This window comes from Oncorhynchus gorbuscha, linkage group LG16 (assembly GCF_021184085.1).
Source record: "Oncorhynchus gorbuscha isolate QuinsamMale2020 ecotype Even-year linkage group LG16, OgorEven_v1.0, whole genome shotgun sequence".
In the NCBI taxonomy this organism is placed as follows: domain Eukaryota; kingdom Metazoa; phylum Chordata; class Actinopteri; order Salmoniformes; family Salmonidae; genus Oncorhynchus; species Oncorhynchus gorbuscha.
Window position 1 is genome coordinate 40,634,561 of NC_060188.1, and position 23,171 is coordinate 40,657,731.

The window sequence follows — 23,171 nt, forward strand, 5'->3', positions numbered from 1 at the left end:
CCATCCCAACACAGACTGACACCTCTATCAATCCGACCCCGGCCCTATCCGAAACTACGCTCATCTCTGGCCAGCGTTGCCATATTTCACCTGGCCCTGGCAGCAGGCTCACCTTCAGCTGTCAACACAGTCCTCCATTAAAACCACACACACACACACACGCACACACGCACACACACACACACACACACACACACACACACACACACACACACACACACACACACACACACACACACACACACACACACACACACACACACACACACACACACACACACACACACACACACACACACACACAGTCTGGGGCAGAGAGGACGCCATAACGCACGCTCTCACTGACAATCACCCTCAAGTTATGTCTTTGCGATGCCGCTGCGTGCTAAAGCATGTTGAGGCCAGCTTGAACTTTCCTGCTGCTAACAACAACAGTGCACTGCATCTAGTGAACAAACACGCACACATACAAAAACACTCTGGGCAGCGGACAAACAAACACCATGAATAAATTATGAGGGTTGAGTGAAGGAATGGGCCGATGCAGGAGGAGAGAGATCAGTGGCTGAAGCGGCCACAGTAGAGCTAGCGTTAGAGTTCGGAGGTCACTGGCTCTGCTGCTTTATATACAGTCAGACAACACCCTTCTATGACCGGGCTGTAGAGGTGGCAGATATCTCACTTAGCGTCCGTCATCTAACATCCACCGCTTGCCAATCCATATTAATAAGATCCTCTGCGTTGAGCTCCGACCCCACAGTCAGTCAGCCACAGCCTCAGCCCAGCGACACTCGTGAGCACCGCCATGTGGTTGTAATGGGTAACAACAAGCTGGTAGCCAGCAGCAATGACTCACCTGTCGACAGCCTCCACGTCGAAACAGAACCTCTTCTCTATAGAATCCGTCTTCCGTCTTGTGCAGGACTTCAGAGTGAAGCTCTCCTCCTCCCCCTGCAAGACGGAGGAAGCCTTAATCGACCTTTAATAAGAGACATTTATGACACTCAAGTTCAACCAATGGGAAGTGCCTTCCGCCACGTGTATGGAACCAAGTCATTTTAAGACACATGTCTTTGATTCTCACAGTGAATTGTGGACAAGGATGGATGGACTCAAAGGATCTAGGAAAAAAAACTGGTGAGAAACTTTGATGTAGGTTATTTCCGTGCAACCGTCTCGTAGCCCATCTCCTCCCCATCTCCCCGTCATTCCCTCTCTTCCCCATCTCCTCGCTCCTTCAAAGGGAGTGCATTGGCAACTGAAGTGTCACCACTGTTTGCACAGAGAATCCTGGGAGACACAAGGCAGCAATCCTGAGACGGAGCCTCAAGCCACCACTCTGATGTGTTCTGAATGATACCTCCTCTCCTCTCTGATCCTTCCTCTCATGTCCATTGTCCTTTTCTGCCCTTCCGACTCTGCTCTCCCACCATCACCTCTCTCCTCCCCTGCTCTTTCTCCTCCCATGTCCTATCCTCTATCCCCTATTCTGCCCTTTGTCCTCTTCCTCCATCACTTCATCGCCCTCTTTCTGCCATCCTTTTCTCCACAGTACACTTTAATGAGAGGAACAGTGAAATGAGGAGCGATATACTACCACTGAGTGTTTGTCCTTGCCCACTGACAGTGACAATACTGAGGTGTCAGGGGCAGATGTGCCCACCAGGAATCACTCTTTCAGATGCATTTTTTAATTTTCACTGGAAAAAATATATGGTATGAGCAGGCATAAGCTACCGACCAACAAACACAATTGCCTTTTATTGATGGAAATTTGAATGCACAGAGACACTGCACTGTGACGAGATCCCGAGGCCCATTGTGAGGCCCATTTTTTAAGGTATCAGTGACCAAAAGATGCATATCTGTATTTCCATTCATGTGAAATCCATAGATTAGGGCCTAATGAATTTAATTCAGTTGACTAATTTCCTTATATGAGCTGTAACTCAGTAAAATCTTTGACATTTTTCCATGTTACATTTATATTTTTGTCAGTAAATAATTGTATTGGTATTTTCTCTTTATTGAGATAGAAAGTCACAAACGAAAGGGGAAGACATTCAGGTAAAGGAAAACAGATATGAAGGCGGGGTTTGAACTCATACCACAAAGGTCAAGTTATAGTCCGGAGTAAGCACCACTACCACAAGGCCAGACTCCAGCACACAGGTGTATTTTGAAGCACTAATCAACTGCAGTCATTCAAATCTCTAGAGACAGGTGTCACACATGATTTCTGCTTGAAATCATGACTGGAAGGCTGATGCCCCAGCCCTTAGCTGGGGGGTATCTTGTTCGAAAGCCATGTTTCAGAAAAGCAGAGAATATTGCAGTGACAAGAGTCCCGTTGGTAGCAAATCCGCGATCGGAGGTCATCCATTTTATTATTAAGTGGCCAATAGAATGGAGGGAAGAGGTGTCCGGATTTCCCTTCACCTTAATCTCGCCAGGATCTCGCCCCTCTCTTGCCTCTGTAATGCCGGAATTGGAATTACAGAAAGAGCCCAGGGCAGATGAGTCAAAGTTGAAGCTGAGATTGAGGTAACTAATTGCCGTTCTGATGTTCAACAGTTCAACATTTTTTGTTAACCAAATTCGACACTCTCTCATTGACCTCCATACTAAAACTCAGTGCTGCTGGAAAAGACAGATTTTGGCCCCTGTTATGCCCGTGGCTACACCTCTTCCTCTCTGAGTCAACTCACCACTTTGCCACCCGACTTCTGGTCGAACAGGACCATGGTGACTCGTTTGGGCTCTCGATGGTAGGTGCAGTAGTGCTTGACCCAGGTTGACACGAAAGAGCCTGAGAGAGGGAAGAGAGAGGAGCAGATTGAGAAGCAGAGAGGGGGGAGTATTGGACACATTTTGTGGGTTACCATGGTTATTGCACACGCTGGGTCCCCCGTCACCTCTAAGAGCATGATATTCTCATCCTGAATACAATTACTCTTGTTGTTTCTATGGGGAAATTGAAATCTATTTCAAACAACACTGGTGTCTAAACAACATTGGTGTGACTAAAGCAGTAGTTGTGATGTTACCGCAACCATGCTTTTCTAAGTAGTGAGTAGTGAAATTGTATCCCATTGCAGCATGAGAGAGAGGGAGAGAGGGAGAGAGAGAGAGAGAGAGAGAGAGAGAGAGAGAGAGAGAGAGAGAGAGAGAGAGAGAGAGAGCAGGATGGGACACTCACGTTTCTCCTGTACAAACAGGTATCCCTCCATGGTTTCATGGCTGATACTCTTGTGCTCATGGGGGTTCTCCTTCATCTTCTTCATCAGACACTCCACCTCAGACCGTGTGCTTTCAAAACGGTTCCGTGTCTGAACGGGGCAGGAAAGGAGACAGACAATGATGGAAACATCCTAACACCATTGCCTGCAGTCAGTGTGTTAGGGCTAGGCCAAAACCTTATATTTTTCACATTTATTATGGTATTTTATGTTTTTTTAATAATAAAAGTTCTACATATGCTTTATGAGTAGGTCATGACCCTAGAGTGGCAACACATAAATTATAATTGATTGTAATTGGGCTTTCTAGATTTTTATTGTTTTATACTGTTCAAACTAAATACATTTTCAGCATATTCTACCATTTCTGCATTTCCTGTACTTTTGTAATCATTTCCACACTGTGCCACGCAGAGATGAATGATATGGGCAAAACATCTAGGCCTAGTTAAAAGCTGAACTGTTGGAATCATGGAAATATAATTATTATTCTAATTATATAGTTCAAATAAAGTGGGCAGCACCTTGAATGCATTGTTGTTTGACATGACAATTAATGAATCAGCCAGGGAGGAATTATTGACAGGGTAGGAACCAAAGTGTTGGCCAATGTTTCCAGGGGACCCTAATTAGTGAGAGATTAGCACTTAGGCATGTCATGACTTAGGCATGTCATGACAACAATAAACTCCAAACTTACTTATCCATTCATAACTTACCAAATTATGAAAGACAAGCATTGTCATTTTGAATTCTGTAAAGTGAGTGTTAAAAGGATGAAATAATTATTGTTGTCTATCAACAATGACAAGCCACCTGGGTCTGACAACTTTACTGCGGATGACAACAGACTATATCTCTCCAATCTAAACCTACTGGACAGTGTGTGCTCTCAGGCCTGGAGGGAGAAAACGTAATTCCGCTACCTAAGAATAGCAAAGCACCCTTTACTGGCTCAAACAGCCGACCAATCAGCCTGCTACCAACCCTTAGTAAACTTTTGGAAAAAAATGTGTTTGACCAGACACAATTATATTTCATAGTAAACAAATGACTGAAAAGGAATTAGCTGAAAGAAATGGATAATAATGAGCTGTTTTGTTAGACCGATCATAATTTGCTGCTGGATAAACGTATGTGTTATGGCTTCACATCCCCCTTTATCCCCTGTTATATTGTGGATTGAGAGTTACCTGACTAATATAACACAGAGGGTGCTCATCAATGAAAGCCTCTCCAACAAAATCCAGGTAGAGTCGGTCATTCCCCGGGGAAGTTGTCTTGGCCCCTTACTGTCTAAAATATTTACCAATGACTGGCACTGAGTTAACTTTTTATGGCTGCAGGGGCAGTATTGAGTAGCTTGGATGAAAGGTGCCCATATCAAACGGCCTGCTCCTCAGTCGTAGTTGCTAATATTTGCATATTATTATTAGTATTGGATAGAAAACACTCTGATGCTTCTAAAACTGTTTGAATGATGTCTGTGAGTATAACAGAACTAATATTGGCAGGCAAAATCCTGAGTTGAAATCAAAACAGGAAGTCAGAAATCTGAGCTTGTATGTATTCACCAGAGTCCCCAATGAAATCCCCTTGAGATATGAATGATGTTGCACTGCCTAGGGGTTCCATTAGATGTCAACTATCAATAGAAATTATAATGAGGATTCTATGTTGTTGTGGGAGTGAATGAGAGCAGAATATATCAGATGACCATCAATCAGCCATTTTGTGATCGCGCTTTTTCCTCGTGGTAGTCACTTCCATTCCATTGCTCACGAAGACAAGAAGGAATACTCCGGTTGGATCTTTATTGAAGCTATATGTTAACTTCTTGGATATAGGGGGCGCTAATTTTAATTTTTGGATGAAAAACGTTCCCGTTTTAAACAAGATATTTTGTCACGAAAAGATGCTCGACTATGCATATAATTGACAGCTTTGGAAAGAAAACACTCTGACGTTTCCAAAACTGCAAAGATATTGTCTGTGAGTGCCACAGAACTGATGTTACAGGCAAAACCCAGATAAAGATCCAATCAGGAAGTGCCGCATTTTTTAAAACAGCCTCATGCCAATGACTCCTTATATGGCTTTGAAGGAGCTATGAGTCAGCTTACGTTTTCCACGTTTTCCCCAAGGTGTCTGCAGCATTGTGACGTCTTTTTAGGCATTTCCATTGAAGAATGGCTGTAAGAGAAAATATAGGGCGAGTGGACGCATGGTGTCTCCCAGAGAAAACGTTGCGTAAAATACTGAGGTAGCCATTTTTCCAATAGTTTCTTATGAGAGTTTTTGTCCGATATAACGCTGACCAGAATTAGCGTTGGGATTTGTATACCAAACGCGCTAACAAAAGAAGGTATTTGGACATAAATAACTGACATTTTCGAACAAAACAAACATTTATTATGGACCTGGGATTCCTGGAGTGCTTTCTGATGTAGATCATCAAAGGTTAGGGAATATTTATCGTGTAATTTCTTGTTTATGTTGACGGCATCTTTGCGGCTGTGGTGTTCTTACTTTTGAGCGCCATCTCAGATTATTGCATGTGTTTCTTTTTACGTAAAGCTTTTTAAAAAATCTGACACAGCGGTTGCATTAATAAGGAGAGGTATATCTATAATTCCATGTGTATAACTTGTGTTATTATCTACATTTATGATGAGTATTTCTGTTGAATGATGTGGCTATGCAAAATCAGTTGATGTTTTTGGAACTAGTGAATCTAACGCAACAATCTAAACTCCGATTTTTTTCTATAAATATGAACTTTATCAAACAAAACATGCATGAAGTGTAACATGAAGTCCTATGAGTGTCATCTGATGAAGATAATTCAAGTTTAGTGAATCATTTTATCTTTATTTCTGGTTTTTGTGAATGTTATATTTTGTTAGAAAATTATTGTGAAAATGATTGTGGTTTGGTGAAGACCTAACATAATCGTTTGTAGTGCTTTCGCTGAAAAGCCTATTTGAAATCGGACACTTTGGTGGGATTAACAACGAGAATAGCTTTAAAATGATATAAAACACATGTATGTTTTAGGAATTGTAATTATGAGATTTCTGTGGTTTGAATTTGGCGCCCTCTATTTTCACTGGTAGTTGTCATATCAATCCCAGTATCGGGATTGCAGCCATAACAGGTGTACCTAAAGTGCATTCGGAAGTTATTCAGCCCCCTTGACTTTTTACACATTCTGTTGCATAACAGCCTTATTCTAAAATTGATTACATATATACCCCATAGTGATAAAGCAAAGAAAGAAATGTTTGCAAATGTATAAAAAAGTACAGCCTAGAGTCTTCTTGGGTATGATGCTACCAGCTTGGCACACCTGTATTTGGGGAGTTCGTGTACTTTGCTCCATTCATCTTTCCCTCGATCCTGACTATTCTCCCAGTCCCTTCCGCTGAAAAACATCCCCACGGCATGATGCTCCCACAACCATGCTTCACAGTAGGGATGGTGGCAGGTTTCCTCTAGACGTGATGCTTGGCATTCATGCCAAAGAGCTGAATCTTGGTTTCATCAGACCAGAGAATCTTGTTTCTCATGGTCTGAGTGTCCTTTAGGTGCCTTTTGGCAAACTCCAAGCAGGCTGTCATGTGCCTTTTACTGAGGAGTGACTTCTGCCTGGCCAATCTACCATATAGGCATGATTGGTGGAGTGCTGCAGAGATGGTTGTCCTTCTGGCAGGTTCTCCAAGTCGAAACTTAAATCCGTTTTACCTCATTTCTACTAGCATGATAAATGTGCAACCAGAGGAAAAACAACTGTAGATCACCTTTACTCCACACACAGAGACGCACACGTACAAAGCTCTCCCTCTGACTCCATTTGGCAAATCTGACCATAATTCTATCCTCCTGAATCCTGCAAACAAGATAAAACTAAAGCAGGAAGCACCAGTGACTCGGTCAATAAAGAAGTGGTCAGATGACACAGATGCTAAACTACAGGATTGTTTTTCTAACACAGACTGGAATATGTTCTGGGATTCTTCGGATCGCAATGAGGAGTACACCACATCAGTCATTTGCTTCATCAATAAGTGCATCGATGACGTCATCCCCACAGTGACTGTACGTACATACCCCAACCAAAAGCCATGGATTACGGGCAACATCCGCACTGAGTTATGGGGTAGAGCTGCCGCTTTCAAGGAGCGGGACTCTAACCCGGAAGCATATAAGAAATGCCGCTATGCCGTTCAACAAACCATCAAACAGGTAAAGCATCAAAACACAGGACTAAGATTGAATCGTACTACACCGGCTCCAACGCTCGTCGGATGTGGCAGGGTTTGCAAACTATTACAGACTACAAAGGGAAGCACAGCCGAGAGTTGCCTATTGAGTCGAGCCTACCAGACGAGCTAAATTACTTCTATGCTCACATTTCAAGGCAAACAACACTGAAGCATGCATGAGAGCATCAGCTGTTCCGGACGACTGTGTGATCACGATCTCCGTGGCCGATGTGAGTAAGACCTTTCAACAGGTCAACATTCACAAGGCCAGATTACCAGGAGGTGTACTCCGAGTATACACGTACCAACTGGCAAGTGACTTCAGACTTGTTCAACCTGTCCCTGATTGAGTCTGGAATACCAACATGTTTCAAGCAAACCAACCCATAGTCACTGTGACCAAGAACACTAAGGTAACCTGCCTAAATGACTACGGACCCGTAGCACTCACGTCTGTAGCCATGAAGTGCTTTGAAAGGCTGGTCAAGGCTCACATCAACACCATTATCCCAGAAACTAGACCCACTCAAAGTTGCATACTGCCCCAACAGATCCACAGATGATGCCATCTCCATTGCATGCCACACTGCCCTTTCCCACCTGGACAAAAGGAACACATACGTGAGAATGCTATTCATTGACTACAGCTCATCATTCAACACCATTGCGCCCTCAAAGCTCATCACTAAGCTAAAGAACCTGGGACTAAACACCTCCCTCTGCAAATGGATCCTGGACTTCCTGACGTGCCGCCCCAGGTGGTAAGGATAGATAGCAACACGTCTGCTACGCTGATCCTCAACATGCCCCCCCCCTGTACTCCCTGTTCACTCATGACTGCATGGCCAGGCATGACTCCAACACCATCATTACATTTGCCAACAACAAAGCAGTGGTAGGCCTGATCACCGACAATAATGAGTCAGTGTATAGGGAGGAGGTCAGAGACCTGGCCATGTGGTGCCCGGATAACAACCTCTCCCTCAACGAGATCAAGACAAAGGAGATTTGTCTTGTGGACTACAGGAAAAGGAGTGCCGAACACACCCACATTCTCATCGATAGGGCTGTAATGGAGCAGGTTGAGCAACAAATGATCATGATCCACACACACCAAGACAGTCGGGAAGAGGGCACGACAAAGCCTATTCCCCCTCAGGAGACTGAAAAGATTTGGCATCGGTCTTCAGATCCTCAAAAAGTGATACAGCTGCACCATCGAGAGCATCCTGACTGGCTGTATCACTGCCTGGTACAGCAACTGCTCAGCCTCTGACCGCAAGGCACTACAGAGGATAGTGCGTACGGCCCAATACCAATCACTGGGGCCAAGCTTCCTGCCATCCAGGAACTCTATGCCAAGCGGTGTCAGATGAAGGCCCTAAAAATTGTCAGACTCCAGCCACCCTTGTCATAGACTGTTCTCTCTGCTAAGTGGTACCGGAGTGGTACGGAGCACCAAGTCTAGGTTCATAAGGCTTCTTAACATCTTCTTTTTCAGTTCTGCCCACAAATGTTCTATGGGATTGAGGTCAGGGCTTTGTGATGGCCACTCCAATACCTTGACTTTGTTGTCCTAAAGCCATTTTGCCACAACTTTGGAAGTATGTTTGGGGTCATTGTCAATTTGGAAGACCCATTTGCGACCAAGCTTCAACTTCCTGACTGATGTCTTGAGATGTTGCTTCAATATATCTACATAATTTTTCTCCCTCATGATGCCATCTATTTTGTGAAGTGCACCATTCCCTCCTGCAGCAAAGCACCCCCACAACATGATGCTGCCACCCCCGTGCTTCACGGTTGGGATGGTGTTCTTTGGCTTGCAAGCCTCCCCCTTTTTCCTCCAAACATAGCGATGGTCATTTTGGCCAAACAGTTCTATTTTTTTTTCATCAGACCAGAGAACATTTCTCCAAAAAGTATGATCGTTGTCCCCATGTGCTGTTGTAAACCATAGTCTGTCTTTTTTTTGTGGCGGTTTTGGATCATTGGCTTCTTCCTTGCTGAGCGGCCTTTCGATATAGGACTCGTTTGACTGTGGATATAGATACTTTTGTACATGTTTCCTCCAGCATCTTCACATGGTCCTTTGCTGTTGTTCTGGGATTGATTTGCACTTTTTGCACCAAAGTACCGTTGATCTCTAGGAGACAGATCGGGTCTCCTTCCTGAGCGGTGTGACGGCTGCGCGGTCCCATGGTGTTTATACTTGCGTACTATTGCTTTGTACAGATGAACGTGGTACCTTCAGGCATTTGGAAATTCCTCCCAAGGATGAACCAGACCTGTGAAGGTCTACAATTTTTTTTTTTACTTTCCTATGATGTCAAGCAAAGAGGCACTGAGTTTGAAGGTAGGCCTTGAAATAGGTACAGTCAACTTAGTGTATGTAAACTTCTGACCCACTGGAATTGTGATACAGTGAATTATAAGTGAAATAATCTGTCTGTAAACAATTGTTGGAAAAATGACTTGTAATGCACAAAGTAGATGTCCTAACCGACTTGGCAAAACTGTAGTTTGTTAACAATACATTTGTGGAGTGGTTGAAAAATAACTCCAACCTAAGTGTTCTAATGACTCCAACCTAAGTGTTCAAAAGACTCCAACCTAAGTGTTCTAATGACTCCAACTTAAGTGTATGTAACTGGGCTGTGAAGAGACACACAGGCACAGAAACACATTTTAATATTGTTGTATGGTATTGTACATTTTGTGTTGTGCATATGTAGTGGTGTGGTGATGTTATGTACTGTTTTATTTTGTTTTTGTTGATTTATTTTGTCATTATGCCTTTAATGTCTCTTGGACCCCAAGAAGAGTAGCTGCTCCTTGGCAGCAGTTAATGCGGGGTCCATAATGAATACAAATAAAACGTAGCTAACATATTCATGTTTCACCTATTCCTATTCCTCTCTGATTTAAAGATACAGTTGCATAAACAAAATACTTATCAAGACCTAGACCAGCATTAGTACCAGGCTGTATTTATTACCTATCTACATTTGCTCTGACTCTTAGTACATTTAGCAAGCTAGCTAACTAGTGTTTAGCATTAGCGGCTAACCAGATTTATTTGAGCCACAACTTGCTAAGAAAAGGCAAACTAGCAGACAGCAGTTTGAAAACAGTAAGATACACAAACTAATAGTGGAATTGTAGAACGCTTGTGGAAAGCAGCATTGTTTTCACCAACATCTTGTTGCATCTATCTGGCCATGCAGACCACGGCAAGAAAGTGTTTGTTGACTCTGTGGTCGAACAACTGCTCTCTCCATGAGTGACAGGGGGCAGGGCTTGGTGTAGGAAGAGGCATGCAGCAGGAGGAGGGAGAAAGACAACTCAAAAAGCAAAGGGAGTAAACTATGAAAACTGACACAACACGTGCTGAGCTGCGTATCACATTTAACAAACCAAACATTGACATACCGTTACAGAAGGTAAAGTAAAAACCCAAACCGGTCCACGCATCAATCCGGGTATATAGTCAAATACAATATACTGCCCAGCCCAGCCTTGAAATGTCTTTGATGTGGCAAAATATTACATCTCACCAGCACCTAATGGCCGTAATGTATGGCATTGATATGTATCTTACATTCTGAATGCTGATAGTGAGGTCTGTCTTGAAGTGGTTGAAGTCTTTGGCCAACTCGTACCCATGGTGATAGTAAGTAAACAGCCCTTGAAGAAATGCCAGCAACTGGAATTGATACAAAGGACGAAACAGAAAGGAAACATGGTTGAGAAACGTAATTAAATTCCATCAACCTAATCTGCTGTAATTTGATTTGAAAGGTACTTGTTGTCAGCTACATTTGTTCTGTAGACAGTGTGGATGAAGGAGAGATGACTAAGCATGTAAGGTGTATAGAGTACAGTAACAGTATTAGGGTTGCAAAACTCCAGTAACCTTCCCAAAGTTCCCAGATTTTCCAAAAAATCCTGGTTGGAAGATTACCTGAATCAGGAGGGAATGAGCAGGAAATCGGGAGACTTCCTGCCAGGATTTCTAGAAAATCTAGGAAGTTTAGGAAAGTTCATGGCATTTTGCAACCCTAAACAGTATAGACAGCATGCTGAGGGAGATTGACGTGCTCACTCACCGGCTCTACGAAGTCAAACATCTTCCTCTCCTGGACCTCCTGCACCTTGAAGACATACTCCAGAGACACCTCGTAGAAATGCTGCCGCACGTGGTCCACCTGGCTGTCGGCCTGCACCACACGCAAAAGGATGGGATGCTGTTTGAAATGACTTTCAGGTGAAACCCGCGGTGAAGTCATGCTGTTTGCTCTCCCATCTAAATGGTCGTGCTTTACACCACACAGGCCGCCACGTCATATCTCCACCCACTTCATCCTCCCATTTAGGTGTGAGATACCGGACAGGCGCGAGGACTATCACCATAGAGAACAATTCCATGTCATTTCTCCCATGGACAGGGGAGGGACTATACCTGCCTGACTGTTGCTTGTTCCTCCTATTATTTCAGATTTGTTTTAAGTATCTATGTGTGAGCTGTGACAAGATTTTCCTCTTGTAGGACAATAAACGTGATTCCGATTCTGTGTGAACTGACTTACAAGCGCACACACTCATACACAAACACATGCCTCTTAACATAAACACACATGTCATGACTAGCCAACTCTAGCCCATTTTGATTGTGGGAAAGGAGAACAATGTATGCTTACTTCATGAAGATGTGCTTCTTTCTTCTTTGCTGATAGGCTTAGGTGCTTCTCCAGTACAGCACAGTACTTCTCTGTCTCTTTGTCGTATTTCTTCTTGGCTTCCTGTGGTAGACAGTCAAAAGGTCACCAACAGTCACCTTGTTTCCAAGTCCTGGACACCACATAGTACAATTTATATTGACATTGTATTGAAGAGGATGTCCCATTGAGGTCAGAAGACCTCTTTCTCAGGGGAAACCTCTATATGACACATAGAGCTCTGTTTTGGCATCATCACTGCCGCCTTCCAACACAACATCCTTTCCAAAGAGTCATGGGTATTATTGGTCTGTCCAGGGCGTAGCTTTACAGACAGATTTAGAGGAAAATATTGTGAGATGCAGGTTGAAATCACATCTCCTCTAAGTGCTACTGAAGCCAACAGAGGCAGCCCACAGCTGGTGGGAAAACAATAGAGCACTTTAAACCCGCACGTTAGACAGACGGACAGGCATAACAGGATGTCTCTCACAGACAGACAGACAGACAGACAGACAGACAGACAGACAGACAGACAGACAGACAGACAGACAGACAGACAGACAGACAGACAGACAGACAGGCAGGCAGGCAGACAGGCAGGCAGGCAGGCAGGCAGGCAGGCAGGCAGGCAGGCAGGCAGGCAGGCAGGCAGGCAGGCAGGCAGGCAGGCAGGCAGGCAGGCAGGCAGGCAGGCAGGCAGGCAGGCAGGCAGGCAGGCAGGCAGGCAGACAACAGGATGTCTCTCCCAGCCTCTCTCTCACAGACAAGACAGACAGACAGACAGACAGACATGTCTCTCCCAGCCACTCTCACAGACAGACGGATAGATGGAGCAGGGTGTGTCAGTAACATACAGTCCAGCACTCCTCACCCTGGGGTGCACTGACTGTGTCCACACCTACTACTGACTGATGTCATCATCATCCCTGTCCACCCGGTCACATGACCCGGCCTTTCATCGCCAGCCAGTTTCCACAGGACGTAGAACCAACCCTCCTCAGAACAGAAGGTCCACTACCAACAGCTGCACAACACGTCATTACAGAGCATCCTAATGTAAGTAACAAAGGACCCTTCAATTTGCTCTAACCCTTAATATTAAATGAACCCATGTCTTGTCTGTTATACACTGCAAACATGTTTCAATGTGGGCTCTTTTTGAGGTCAAGTATCCCTTTTCGAAACACTAAATTATTCTTCAAACGTTTAATTAACCGACACATTCTTCTAACATTCTGACGTCAAAATAATGATATGGTGAGAGGTCAAATCAGAAAGAGTTTTCAATATGTAATAAAGTTCACTAACATTTCTTCATTGACAATCAACCAAGTAAATCCTGATGCCCTTCATGTGATACCTGTATTGACCAGATGGTGGCAGTGTCTTATCACAACAGACCTGCCAGAGCAGAGAGCAGTTTAGACTCAGAGGTACAGTATAGGGAGAGCTCTGGATGCTGTCATCAATGGGAATTTAATAAAGGAATGCTATTCCATATGGTGTATACATTTTAGACCTACACAAATGTAACTTCTGGAATCAGGACAACCAGAACAAAGTCAGTTACCTGCCAGACTGAGGGGAAACTGCTAATATTTGAGTGATCAGTACATTTCTTAAAAACCTGGTACTGTAGCAGCAGATAGGTTCAAATGTCCCTTGTCTTTCAAGGTTTAAGAGGGAATATGAGATGGCTATATAACCCAAAAAAGAATATAATTCATGTTATACTCCACAGGGGATTGTAAAATCACACAATGACCCAGTAGTAGGGATTACCAGGACATTTAGAGGGGGATCCTTCACCCCAGCATGACTTGGGGGAGTCAAGTCATAATATCTCCTTACCTTGGCAGCGCTGATCTGCTCCTTCCTGAACCGCTCCAGTGGCATGATCAGCACATCGTCGGCATTCTCAATCTGAGGAGAGATACAGGAAGTCACCAGACGGCTGACAGGAAGTCACTCTACTGACATACTGTATAAACACAGAGAGGCCTGCCGCCAGACCTTCACTTATTGGTTATACAACGCTTGAATTCCAAAGCAGTGAGCCCATGTTCCAGCATATATCTGACACTCACCATCCGTGTTCTCTCATCCTCCAGGTTCTGCAAAACTCCAGCAAACTCCTGTAGAGACTTTGCTGTAAGCCAGACAGACAGACAGACAGACAGACAGACAGACAGACAGACAGACAGACAGACAGACAGACAGACAGACAGACAGACAGACAGACAGACAGACAGACAGACAGACAGACAGACAGACAGACAGACAGACAGACAGACAGACAGACAGACAGACAGACAGACAGACAGACAGACAGACAGACAGACAGACAGACAGACAGACAGACAGACAGACAGACAGACAGACAGACAGACAGACAGACAGACAGACAGACAGACAGACAGACAGACAGACAGACAGACAGACAGACAGACAGACAAGACAGACAGACAGACAGACAGAGGGAGGATAACAATCTATAATGAGTCAGTGGTCATCATTTGGCTCCATACATACCATTCCACATTTGTGACCTTGCTTGCAAAACAAGGCTTTTAATTTGAAATCCTAGTTTACATGCTTGCTTTAGACCACAGTGTGTTTTCAACTAGCAAGCTTATTGCCTGTTCCTTCCCTGCTCTGGGTCCAGCCAAGAATGACTGCATTGTTTTGGGTCAGAGTTTCCACTTGAGATGCCACAATCCTGTTCCAACATTTCCACTTGACAGAATAGTACTCTCCAAATGTAGACCTCAAGTCACTTATAACTTTGAATTCCTACTGTAAAAAATATTCAAGGAATGTTCTTTCAACATAATGGCAAGTTTATTCGAGGTTATTACATTCCAACTCCATCCAATGAGCCTAATTGTGTTTATTACGGCCTTCCTGTAACAATTAGGTGCACTATGAGTGCAATTATGTAGAACAAGACAGCCAGGCCAGAATGTGTACAGCTGAGTGCAGAATAATGGAGTGCATTAGCACTACTACAGTTGATATGAATTTAGTGCAGCAGTTGGTTGCAGTTGAAGGTGGTAACTATAACTACACAACAATAGCGTGCAGGACAGCCGAGTGTGGCACAGCAGAACGGGATGGAGGGCGTTACTCGCTCACCGATACATATCTCGTCGTCCGTCTCTGCGTCTCCTATGCACTGGAACTTAAACTCATTGAGAGACTCCGCAAACTTCCTCTTGGCTGTGGACAGATCTGAACGGGGACAGAGACAGGGCAAGTCAGGTCAACAAAAAGAGGGAGGCATGTGGGCATCTTTTTTTTTTTAAATGCACGAGATGCTAAAGGTTCCTCTGAGACAAAAGCTCCAGCTATTTTGCTCTACTTTACACAGGTTTTGTGTCAACCATTCTCACACAGCCAGAGAGAGAGAGAGAGAGAGGGAGGGAGGGACAGAAATTGGCCATGCTTGTGTAAATAGCATGAGCCCTTCCTGCGGCCCTATGTGCGGAAAGATTTACAACCTCTTGCCAGTCCGAGTAAATGAAACACAGGCCCTTGCACTTTTTCATAAATACTGGATGCCTCAGCATTTCAAGTAAGCTCTCACCTCAGGAGTGAGACCTCGGCGCTGGCTATAAAACGCCAATTGGTTCAGAGTTCACTCTCGTAAAAAGTGAGTCACAACGTGTCGCTGGTATTAAAGCTGACGTGCATCAGGCAGGCCACCTGATCCAACACCAGGTCCTTGTCATGTTTCACCACACCTCTGAAATGGCTCAAATGAGGTATTACGAGTTTCGCCATTGTTGTTTCTCGGTAAGGGGAATGTTGGAGACTGTTGAAGAAGGATTAGTTGAGTGACAGACTGTGCTGTAGAGGATAGGTAAGCCAAACACCCTGTCACACAAATAGCAGTACGGGGTAACAGATGTGAGAATGACTTGGAGCTAGGGCTGAGAACGGCCTGACTTTTCCACTGTAGATACATCAGACAGCAGGCCTGTCATGTCATGCCACCTCTCCTCCGTGAGGTTTTCCACACATTTCTCCAGCACGTCCTTCACTGATTCCCTCGCTGGATCTCTCTGTCTCTATCCTGTCTCTATCGCTCAGTCTCTCTCTCTCTCTCTCTCTCTCTCTCTCTCTCTCTCTCTCTCTCTCTCTCTCTCTCTCTCTCTGCTTTTCGTCAACTTCAGACTTTTATTGTCACTCTGTAGGCTGCATGACAACATAAACTGAGTGTACAAAACAGTAAGAACACCTTTCTAATATTGAGTTGCGCCCCCTTTTGCCCTCAGAACAGCTTCCTCAGAACAGCTTGTTAGGGCATGGACTCTACAAGGAGTCGAAAGCGTTCCACAGGAATGCTGGCCCATGTTGACTCCAATGCTTCCCACAGTTTTGTGTCAAGTTGTCTGGATGTCTTTTGGGTGATGGACCATTCTTGATACACATAGGAAATTGTTCAGCGTGAAAAATCCAGCAGCGTTGCAGTTCTTGACACACTCAAACCGGTGCAGCTGGCACCTACTGTACTACCATACCCCGTTCAAAGGAACGTAAATCTTTTGTCTTGCCCGTTCACCCTCTGAATGGCACACATACACAATCCATGTCTCAATTGTCTCAAGGCTTAACAATCCTTCTTGAATCTGTCTTTTCCACTTCATCTACACTGATTTAAGTGGATTTGTATACTCAGTGTTTTGTACACTCGGAATCGGAATGGCCGATTAATTAGGGCCGATTTCAAGTTTTCATAACAATCGGAAATCTGTATTTCTTTGCACCTTTATTTAATCTTTATTTAATTTATTTGGGGCGGCAGGGTAGCCTAGTGGTTAGAGCGTTGGACTAGTAACCGAAAGTTAGAAAATTTGAATCCCTGAGCTGACAAGGTACACATCTGTTGTTCTGCCCCTGAACAGGCAGTTAACCTACTGTTCCTAGGCCGTCACTGAAAATAAGAATTTGTTCTTAACTGACTTGCCTAGTTAAATAAAGGTAAAAAAATAAGTAAAAATCTTTATTTAACTAGGCAAGTCAGCTAAGAACACATTCTTATTTTCAATGACGGCCTAAGAACGGTGGGTTAACTGCCTTGTTCAGGGGCAGAACGACAGATTTTCACCTTGTGAGCTCTGGGGATCCAAACTTGCAACCTTACAGTTAACTAGTCCAACGCAATAACGACCTGCCTCTCTCTCATTGCACTCCACAAGGAGACTGCCTGTTACGCGAATGCAGTAAGTCAAGGTAAGTTGCAAGCTAGCATTAAACTTATCTTGTAAAAAACAATCAATCAATCATAATCACTAGTTAACTACACATGGTTGATATTACTAGATATTATCTAGCGTGTCCTGCATTGCATATAATCTGACTGAGCATACAAGTATCTAAGTATCTGACTGAGCGGTGGTAGGCAGATGCAGGCGCGTAAACATTCATTCAAACAGCACTTTAGTGCGTTTTGCCAGCAGCTCTTCGTTGTGCGTCAAGCATTGCGCTGTTTATGACTTCAAGCCTATCAACTCCCGAAGATTAGGTTTGTGTAACCGAAGTGAAATGGCTGGCTAGTTAGCGCGCGCTAATAGTGTTTCAAACATCACTCGCTCTGAGCCTGTGGTTGTTCCCCTTGCTCTGCATGCGTAACGCTGCTTCGATGGTGGCTGTTGTCGTTGTGTTGCTGGTTCGAGCCCAGGGAGGAGCCTATTATTTAAACCAAATTCAAGATGTTTCATTATTTATTTGAGGCTAAATTGATTTTATTGATATATTATATTAAGTTAAAATAAGTGTTCATTCAGTATTGTTGTAATCGGCCCTCCAATAATCGGTTTCGGTATCGGCGTTGAAAAATCATAATCGGTCGACCTCTACTATGTTTGGTATGACAATGAACATGACATAGTTAGCTAATGCACAAGCAGATGTCTTAACCTTCTTAAAACCATCCCCACCCAGGAGAAGCCAGGAGACCAGGAGAAGCTTTTGCACCCCCTACACCAGGCCCCATACCCAAACTGGATATTGGCATAGCCGTGGCTGCCTGAGACATGGATTGGATGTTACAATTTATACGAGCATTAAAACCTCAGCCTGCTCCAGAAAGTATGCTGCCATAAAACAGGCTTCCAGGACTTCCTCAAGAAGTTGATTCATTGGGAGAGGTCTGGTCAACGTTGACGGCAATAAGTCTCTTAATGGGTTGTCTCATGCACCTATGCATTTCTGGGAGTGGTTCCAAAAGGGTTCCGAAAGGTTTCTTCGGCAGTCCCCATAGGACAACACTTTTTGGTTCCAGGTAGAATCCTTTTGGGTACCATGTAGAACCATCTGTGGAAAGGGTTCTACATGGAACCAAAAAGTGTTGTCCTATGGGGACTGCCGAAGAAACCTTTTAGGTTATAGATAGCACCTTTTTTTCTAAGTGTGTAGGGCCCCGTCTGACATATTGGCACTAGGGATGAGCTTCTACGACATGCCACTCCAAATATTGCGATATCCAATATAATTGTTTTGCGCATTTACTGACTAAATCATTCCTGACTGTGCAATATTTGTGCTCATTTACAATATTATAGTCGCATTCTCACCAAATAATCTTTGTGTGACTAAAAAAATAAGGCTTAGTTAATTGATTTTGACTTCATTTTCAACATACTGATACAGCCAAGCTGATAAAACTGCACAGTTTTATAGTTCAAATGCAGTATAGTCTTGCACGTCGCGATATAGCTAATGTCAAATGTCAAATATTGAATTAATCCTATATCGGCCCAACCCAAATTGGCATATGACCCGATGAAGTAAAATAAACACCCAATATGTTCTGGCTAATGGACAGCGATACATCAGTCACACTAGAATTATTCTGTGTATTGGCATCAATACATATACACACTACATTTTTACCAGAAGAATCACTCATCATCAAGAGAACTGAGATGCATGCTGAATTCACAATGTTTTTCCAAATCAAAACCACACTGTTGGCGCATCCGGCTCATTCTAGCCATTTACAATCATTCCAACACAAATGAAATAATATGAATCACCTCTGCAGCCAGTTGGGTTTTTGGAAAGAGATCTCTTGCGAGAGGTGCTCTAACTCAATCACAGGGCAAAGGAAAACACCATCAACAAATGAGTCCCATGTGTCTAGCTGGATAACTGCCTGGATAACTGCCTGGATAACTGCCTGGATAACTGCCTGGATAACTGGCATAACTGGCTCATACAAAGAGGAGCATTGGTAACACTGTCTGGGATTTCTGTTCATCGCAAACTATGGATCTATCTATACAGTATGTGTCCATTGCCCTGTTGACCTAAGCGCAACATTAGCATTAAGCTAACTGCTGCCACTACTGTTCTGCCACTGGACGTCTGGATGTCCTGAGAGGCCAGAGGAGGAAGGATAGCGGCCAGGGACACTCGCTAAAAATAAATGACCCTATTGACACCCGCTTCTCCAGCCCTCTTCCCCCACTTCAGCAACAAAATTTCCCCCATTCTTCTCCTGTGCTATTCTCTGCTTCCTGATCTCCGGCCCGCGACACAACGGTGCCGCACAGTCCCGCTCTCTAGCCCCCGGAACACATTCCCACAGTGGCAGACACCGGCCTGGAGAGAGGGAGAGAACGGGGAATCCGCCAGAGTGCCTGCACCCAGAACAAAGAAACTTCAAATATGACAAACGATGGCAGCAGTACACACTGACCGTGTCAGTGAAAGTAAGCCCGCAGTATTGTGGAGTGGGAGCAGCGTGTGTGGGGTGTATGAGAGAAACATGGATGAATCTTATCACAACTCTTTAGGCTGTGCGTGTTTTAGGCTGGAGTGGTTAGGGGCCTGGTAGTGCCAGCAGCGCTGTGTGGTTCAGGCCCTGATATACCCTCTCAAGTAAGTGTGTGTGTGTGTGTGTGTGTGTGTGTGTGTGTGTGTGTGTGTGTGTGTGTGTGTGTGTGTGTGTGTGTGTGTGTGTGTGTGTGTGTGTGTGTGTGTGTGTGTGTGTGTGTGTGTGTGTGTGTGTGTGTGTGTGTGCACATTTGAGATATGGTCATGGTTCGTTAATGATGTCCCCATCTATAGTTCACCACACAGTTGGTCTAATCTCACCCTCAGTGCACCCTCAATGAGCATGGCCCCTGTGATGCAGATGCATGACATACAGTTGAAGTCAGAATTGTACATACACCTTAACCAAATACATTTAATTTTTCACAATTCCTAACCTTTAATCCAAGTAAAAGTTCCCTGTTTTAGGTCAGGTAGGATCATCACTTTATTTTAAGAATGTGAAATGTCAGAATAATAGTAGAGAGAATTACTTATTTCAGCTTTTAGTTCTTTCATCACATTCCCAGTAGGTCAGAAGTTTACATATACTCAATTAGTATTTGGTAGCATTGCCTTTAAATTGTTTAACTTGGGTCAAATGTTTTAGGTAGCCTTCCACAAGCTTTGCACAATAAATTGGGTGAATTTTGGCCCATTCCTCCTGACAGAGCTGGTGTAACTGAGTCAGGTTTGTAGGCCTCCTTGCTCGCACACACCTTTTCAGTTCTGCCCACACATTTTCTATGGGATTGAGGTCAGGACTTGGTTATTGTCCACACAAATACCTTGACTTTGTTGTCCTTAAGCCAGAACTTTGGAAGTATGCTTGGGGTCATTGTCCATTTGGAAGATCCATTTGCGACCAAGCTCTACTTCCTGACTGATGTCTTGAGATGTTGCTTCAATATATGTGCTTCACGGTTGGGATGGTGTTCTTCGGCTTGCAAGCCTCCCCCTTTTCCTTCCAAACATAACGATGATCATTATTGCCAAACAGTTCTATTTTTGTTTCATCAGACCAGAAGACATTTCAAAAAGTACGATCTTTGTCCCCATGTGCAGTTGCAAACCGTAATCCAACTTTGTTTATGGCGGTTTTGGAGCAGTGGTTTCTTCCTCTTCCTTGCTCAGCGGCCTTTCAGGTTATGCCGATATATGACTCGTTTTACTGTGGATATAGATACTTTTGTACCTGTTTCCTCCAGCATCATCACAAGGTCCTTTGCTGTTGTTCTGGGATTGATTTTCACTTTTCGCACCAAAGTATGTTCATCTCTAGGAGACAGAATGCGTCTCCTTCCTGAGCGGTATGATGGATGCGTGGTCTCATGGTGTTTATACTTGCATACTATTGTTTGTACAGATGAACGTGGTACCTTCAGGCATTTGGAAATTGCTCCCAAGGATGAACCAGACTTGTGGAGGAGGTCTACAATTTGTTTTTCTGAGGTCTTGGCTGATTTCTTTTGATTTTCCCATGATGTCAAGCAAAGAGCCACTGGGTTTGAAGGTAGGCCTTGAAATACATCCACAGGTACACATCCAATTGACTCAAATTATGTCAATTAGCCTATTAAGAGCTTCTAAAGCCATGACATCATTTTCTGGAATTTTCCAAGCGGTTTAAAGGCACAGTCAAGTTAGTGTATGTAAACTTCTGACCCACTGGAAATGTGATACAGTGAATTATAAGTGAAGTAATCAGTCTGTAAACAATTGTTGAAAAAATGACTTGTGTCATGCACAAAGTAGACGTCCTAACCGACTTGCCAAAACTATAGTTTGTTAACAAGAAATTTGTGGAGTGGTTGAAAAACTAGTTTTAATGACTCCAACCTAACTGTATGTAAACTTCCGACTTCAACTGTACCACAGACACACGGATGCACACACACACGCTCCCTGCTTCTGGCAGACACACACACACAGACACACACACACGGATGCACACACACACGCTCCCTGCTTCTGGCAGACACACACACACAGACACACACACGCACGGATGCACACACACATGCCTCTGTATCATTAAAGATTGCTGGGGAAATACCAGTGAAACAAATAAAGGGCTGTCTGTGAGTATGTGCGTGTCCGTGCATGTGTCTGTACAGAGGCTCCCTCAGTATAAAGCCTGGGCCATGTAACCATATCAACAGGATATCCACAAGTACCCAGAGTCCTATGCAGTGCTTTGTTGCACACGGATCTGAATAGAAGCACTATTCATTTAGGAAAACAAAGGCATATTACAGCAGCAACTAGGGCTGTCGCGGTGACCGTACTACCGCCACACCGGCAGTCATGAGTCAATTCCACATGACCGTTGAGTCACGGTCCTGTTATGCACTCTGGACATGTTTTGGTAGTAACCAAATTGCTAATAACTATCAAGCCCTGATGGCCTGGTGTTGTCCCTCTAACTCCTCTGGCATCAATGGAAAGCCACGTCAAACACTTATCATCAAAAGCGTATCATGCTTTTAAAACCCACCTCGCTGTGATGATCAATTTGAAGAAAGGTTCAATGTCAGGTTGAAACTGAGGGGGAAACATGGTCATTGTGAATGTTGTTTCAAAGCCTAACCGAATGAATTTGACAGCTTTCTACGGTGATGATTCACTCAAAACACTCATACGTATACTAGAGCTTTATGCATTAGGCTTATGAGCCCGAAAAGGAAATAAAAAATGAATACACATTCTGATTGTGCCGTTATACAATACACAGCCTACCACATATTACAAATGGTAGTAAAACATCAAACTAATCTCATTTAAGATGTCTTTGGCACATAATTGGTCTAGCCTTTTACTCCAAAATTATACAAATTAGAGTAATCGCCTTTGTGTGTGGACTATGTTATTATGCATAATGGATGGACTGGTTACCTTATGCTATGCTCCAAAATGTCTATCCCTGAGTCTGGGAGAGAATAAATAGCCCTAGGTGATGCAGTTGGTTCATTGATTGCCGCAGGGCAATTTTGAATTAGCCTCGTAATAGAGAATGTTTTATATTTTCAGAATTCATTTGGTGACACATTACCTTTAGCTACAGAATATCTCACCCATCTCCTCCTCTCTCTCCTTTATTCCGTTCTCGAGCATGCAGAGAGGGG

The 23,171-nt window shown here is 43.9% G+C and overlaps 1 protein-coding gene across 3 annotated transcripts in view; it reads right to left on the reverse strand.

The window, feature by feature from the left end:
• The window catches only part of LOC123999143 (rho GTPase-activating protein 26-like), a 125,189-nt gene that overhangs the window by 52,762 nt on the left and 49,256 nt on the right, over nucleotides 1-23,171 (reverse strand). For all 3 annotated transcript variants that reach the window (XM_046304597.1, XM_046304596.1, XM_046304595.1), the window contains exons 2-10: nucleotides 15,361-15,456; nucleotides 14,313-14,374; nucleotides 14,077-14,148; nucleotides 12,205-12,306; nucleotides 11,614-11,724; nucleotides 11,106-11,210; nucleotides 3,200-3,329; nucleotides 2,709-2,809; nucleotides 857-951 (exon numbers count right to left, since the gene is read on the reverse strand). In XM_046304597.1, the coding sequence (XP_046160553.1) occupies nucleotides 857-951; nucleotides 2,709-2,809; nucleotides 3,200-3,329; nucleotides 11,106-11,210; nucleotides 11,614-11,724; nucleotides 12,205-12,306; nucleotides 14,077-14,148; nucleotides 14,313-14,374; nucleotides 15,361-15,456 (874 nt within the window). The remainder of the gene's footprint in view (nucleotides 1-856; nucleotides 952-2,708; nucleotides 2,810-3,199; nucleotides 3,330-11,105; nucleotides 11,211-11,613; nucleotides 11,725-12,204; nucleotides 12,307-14,076; nucleotides 14,149-14,312; nucleotides 14,375-15,360; nucleotides 15,457-23,171) is intronic.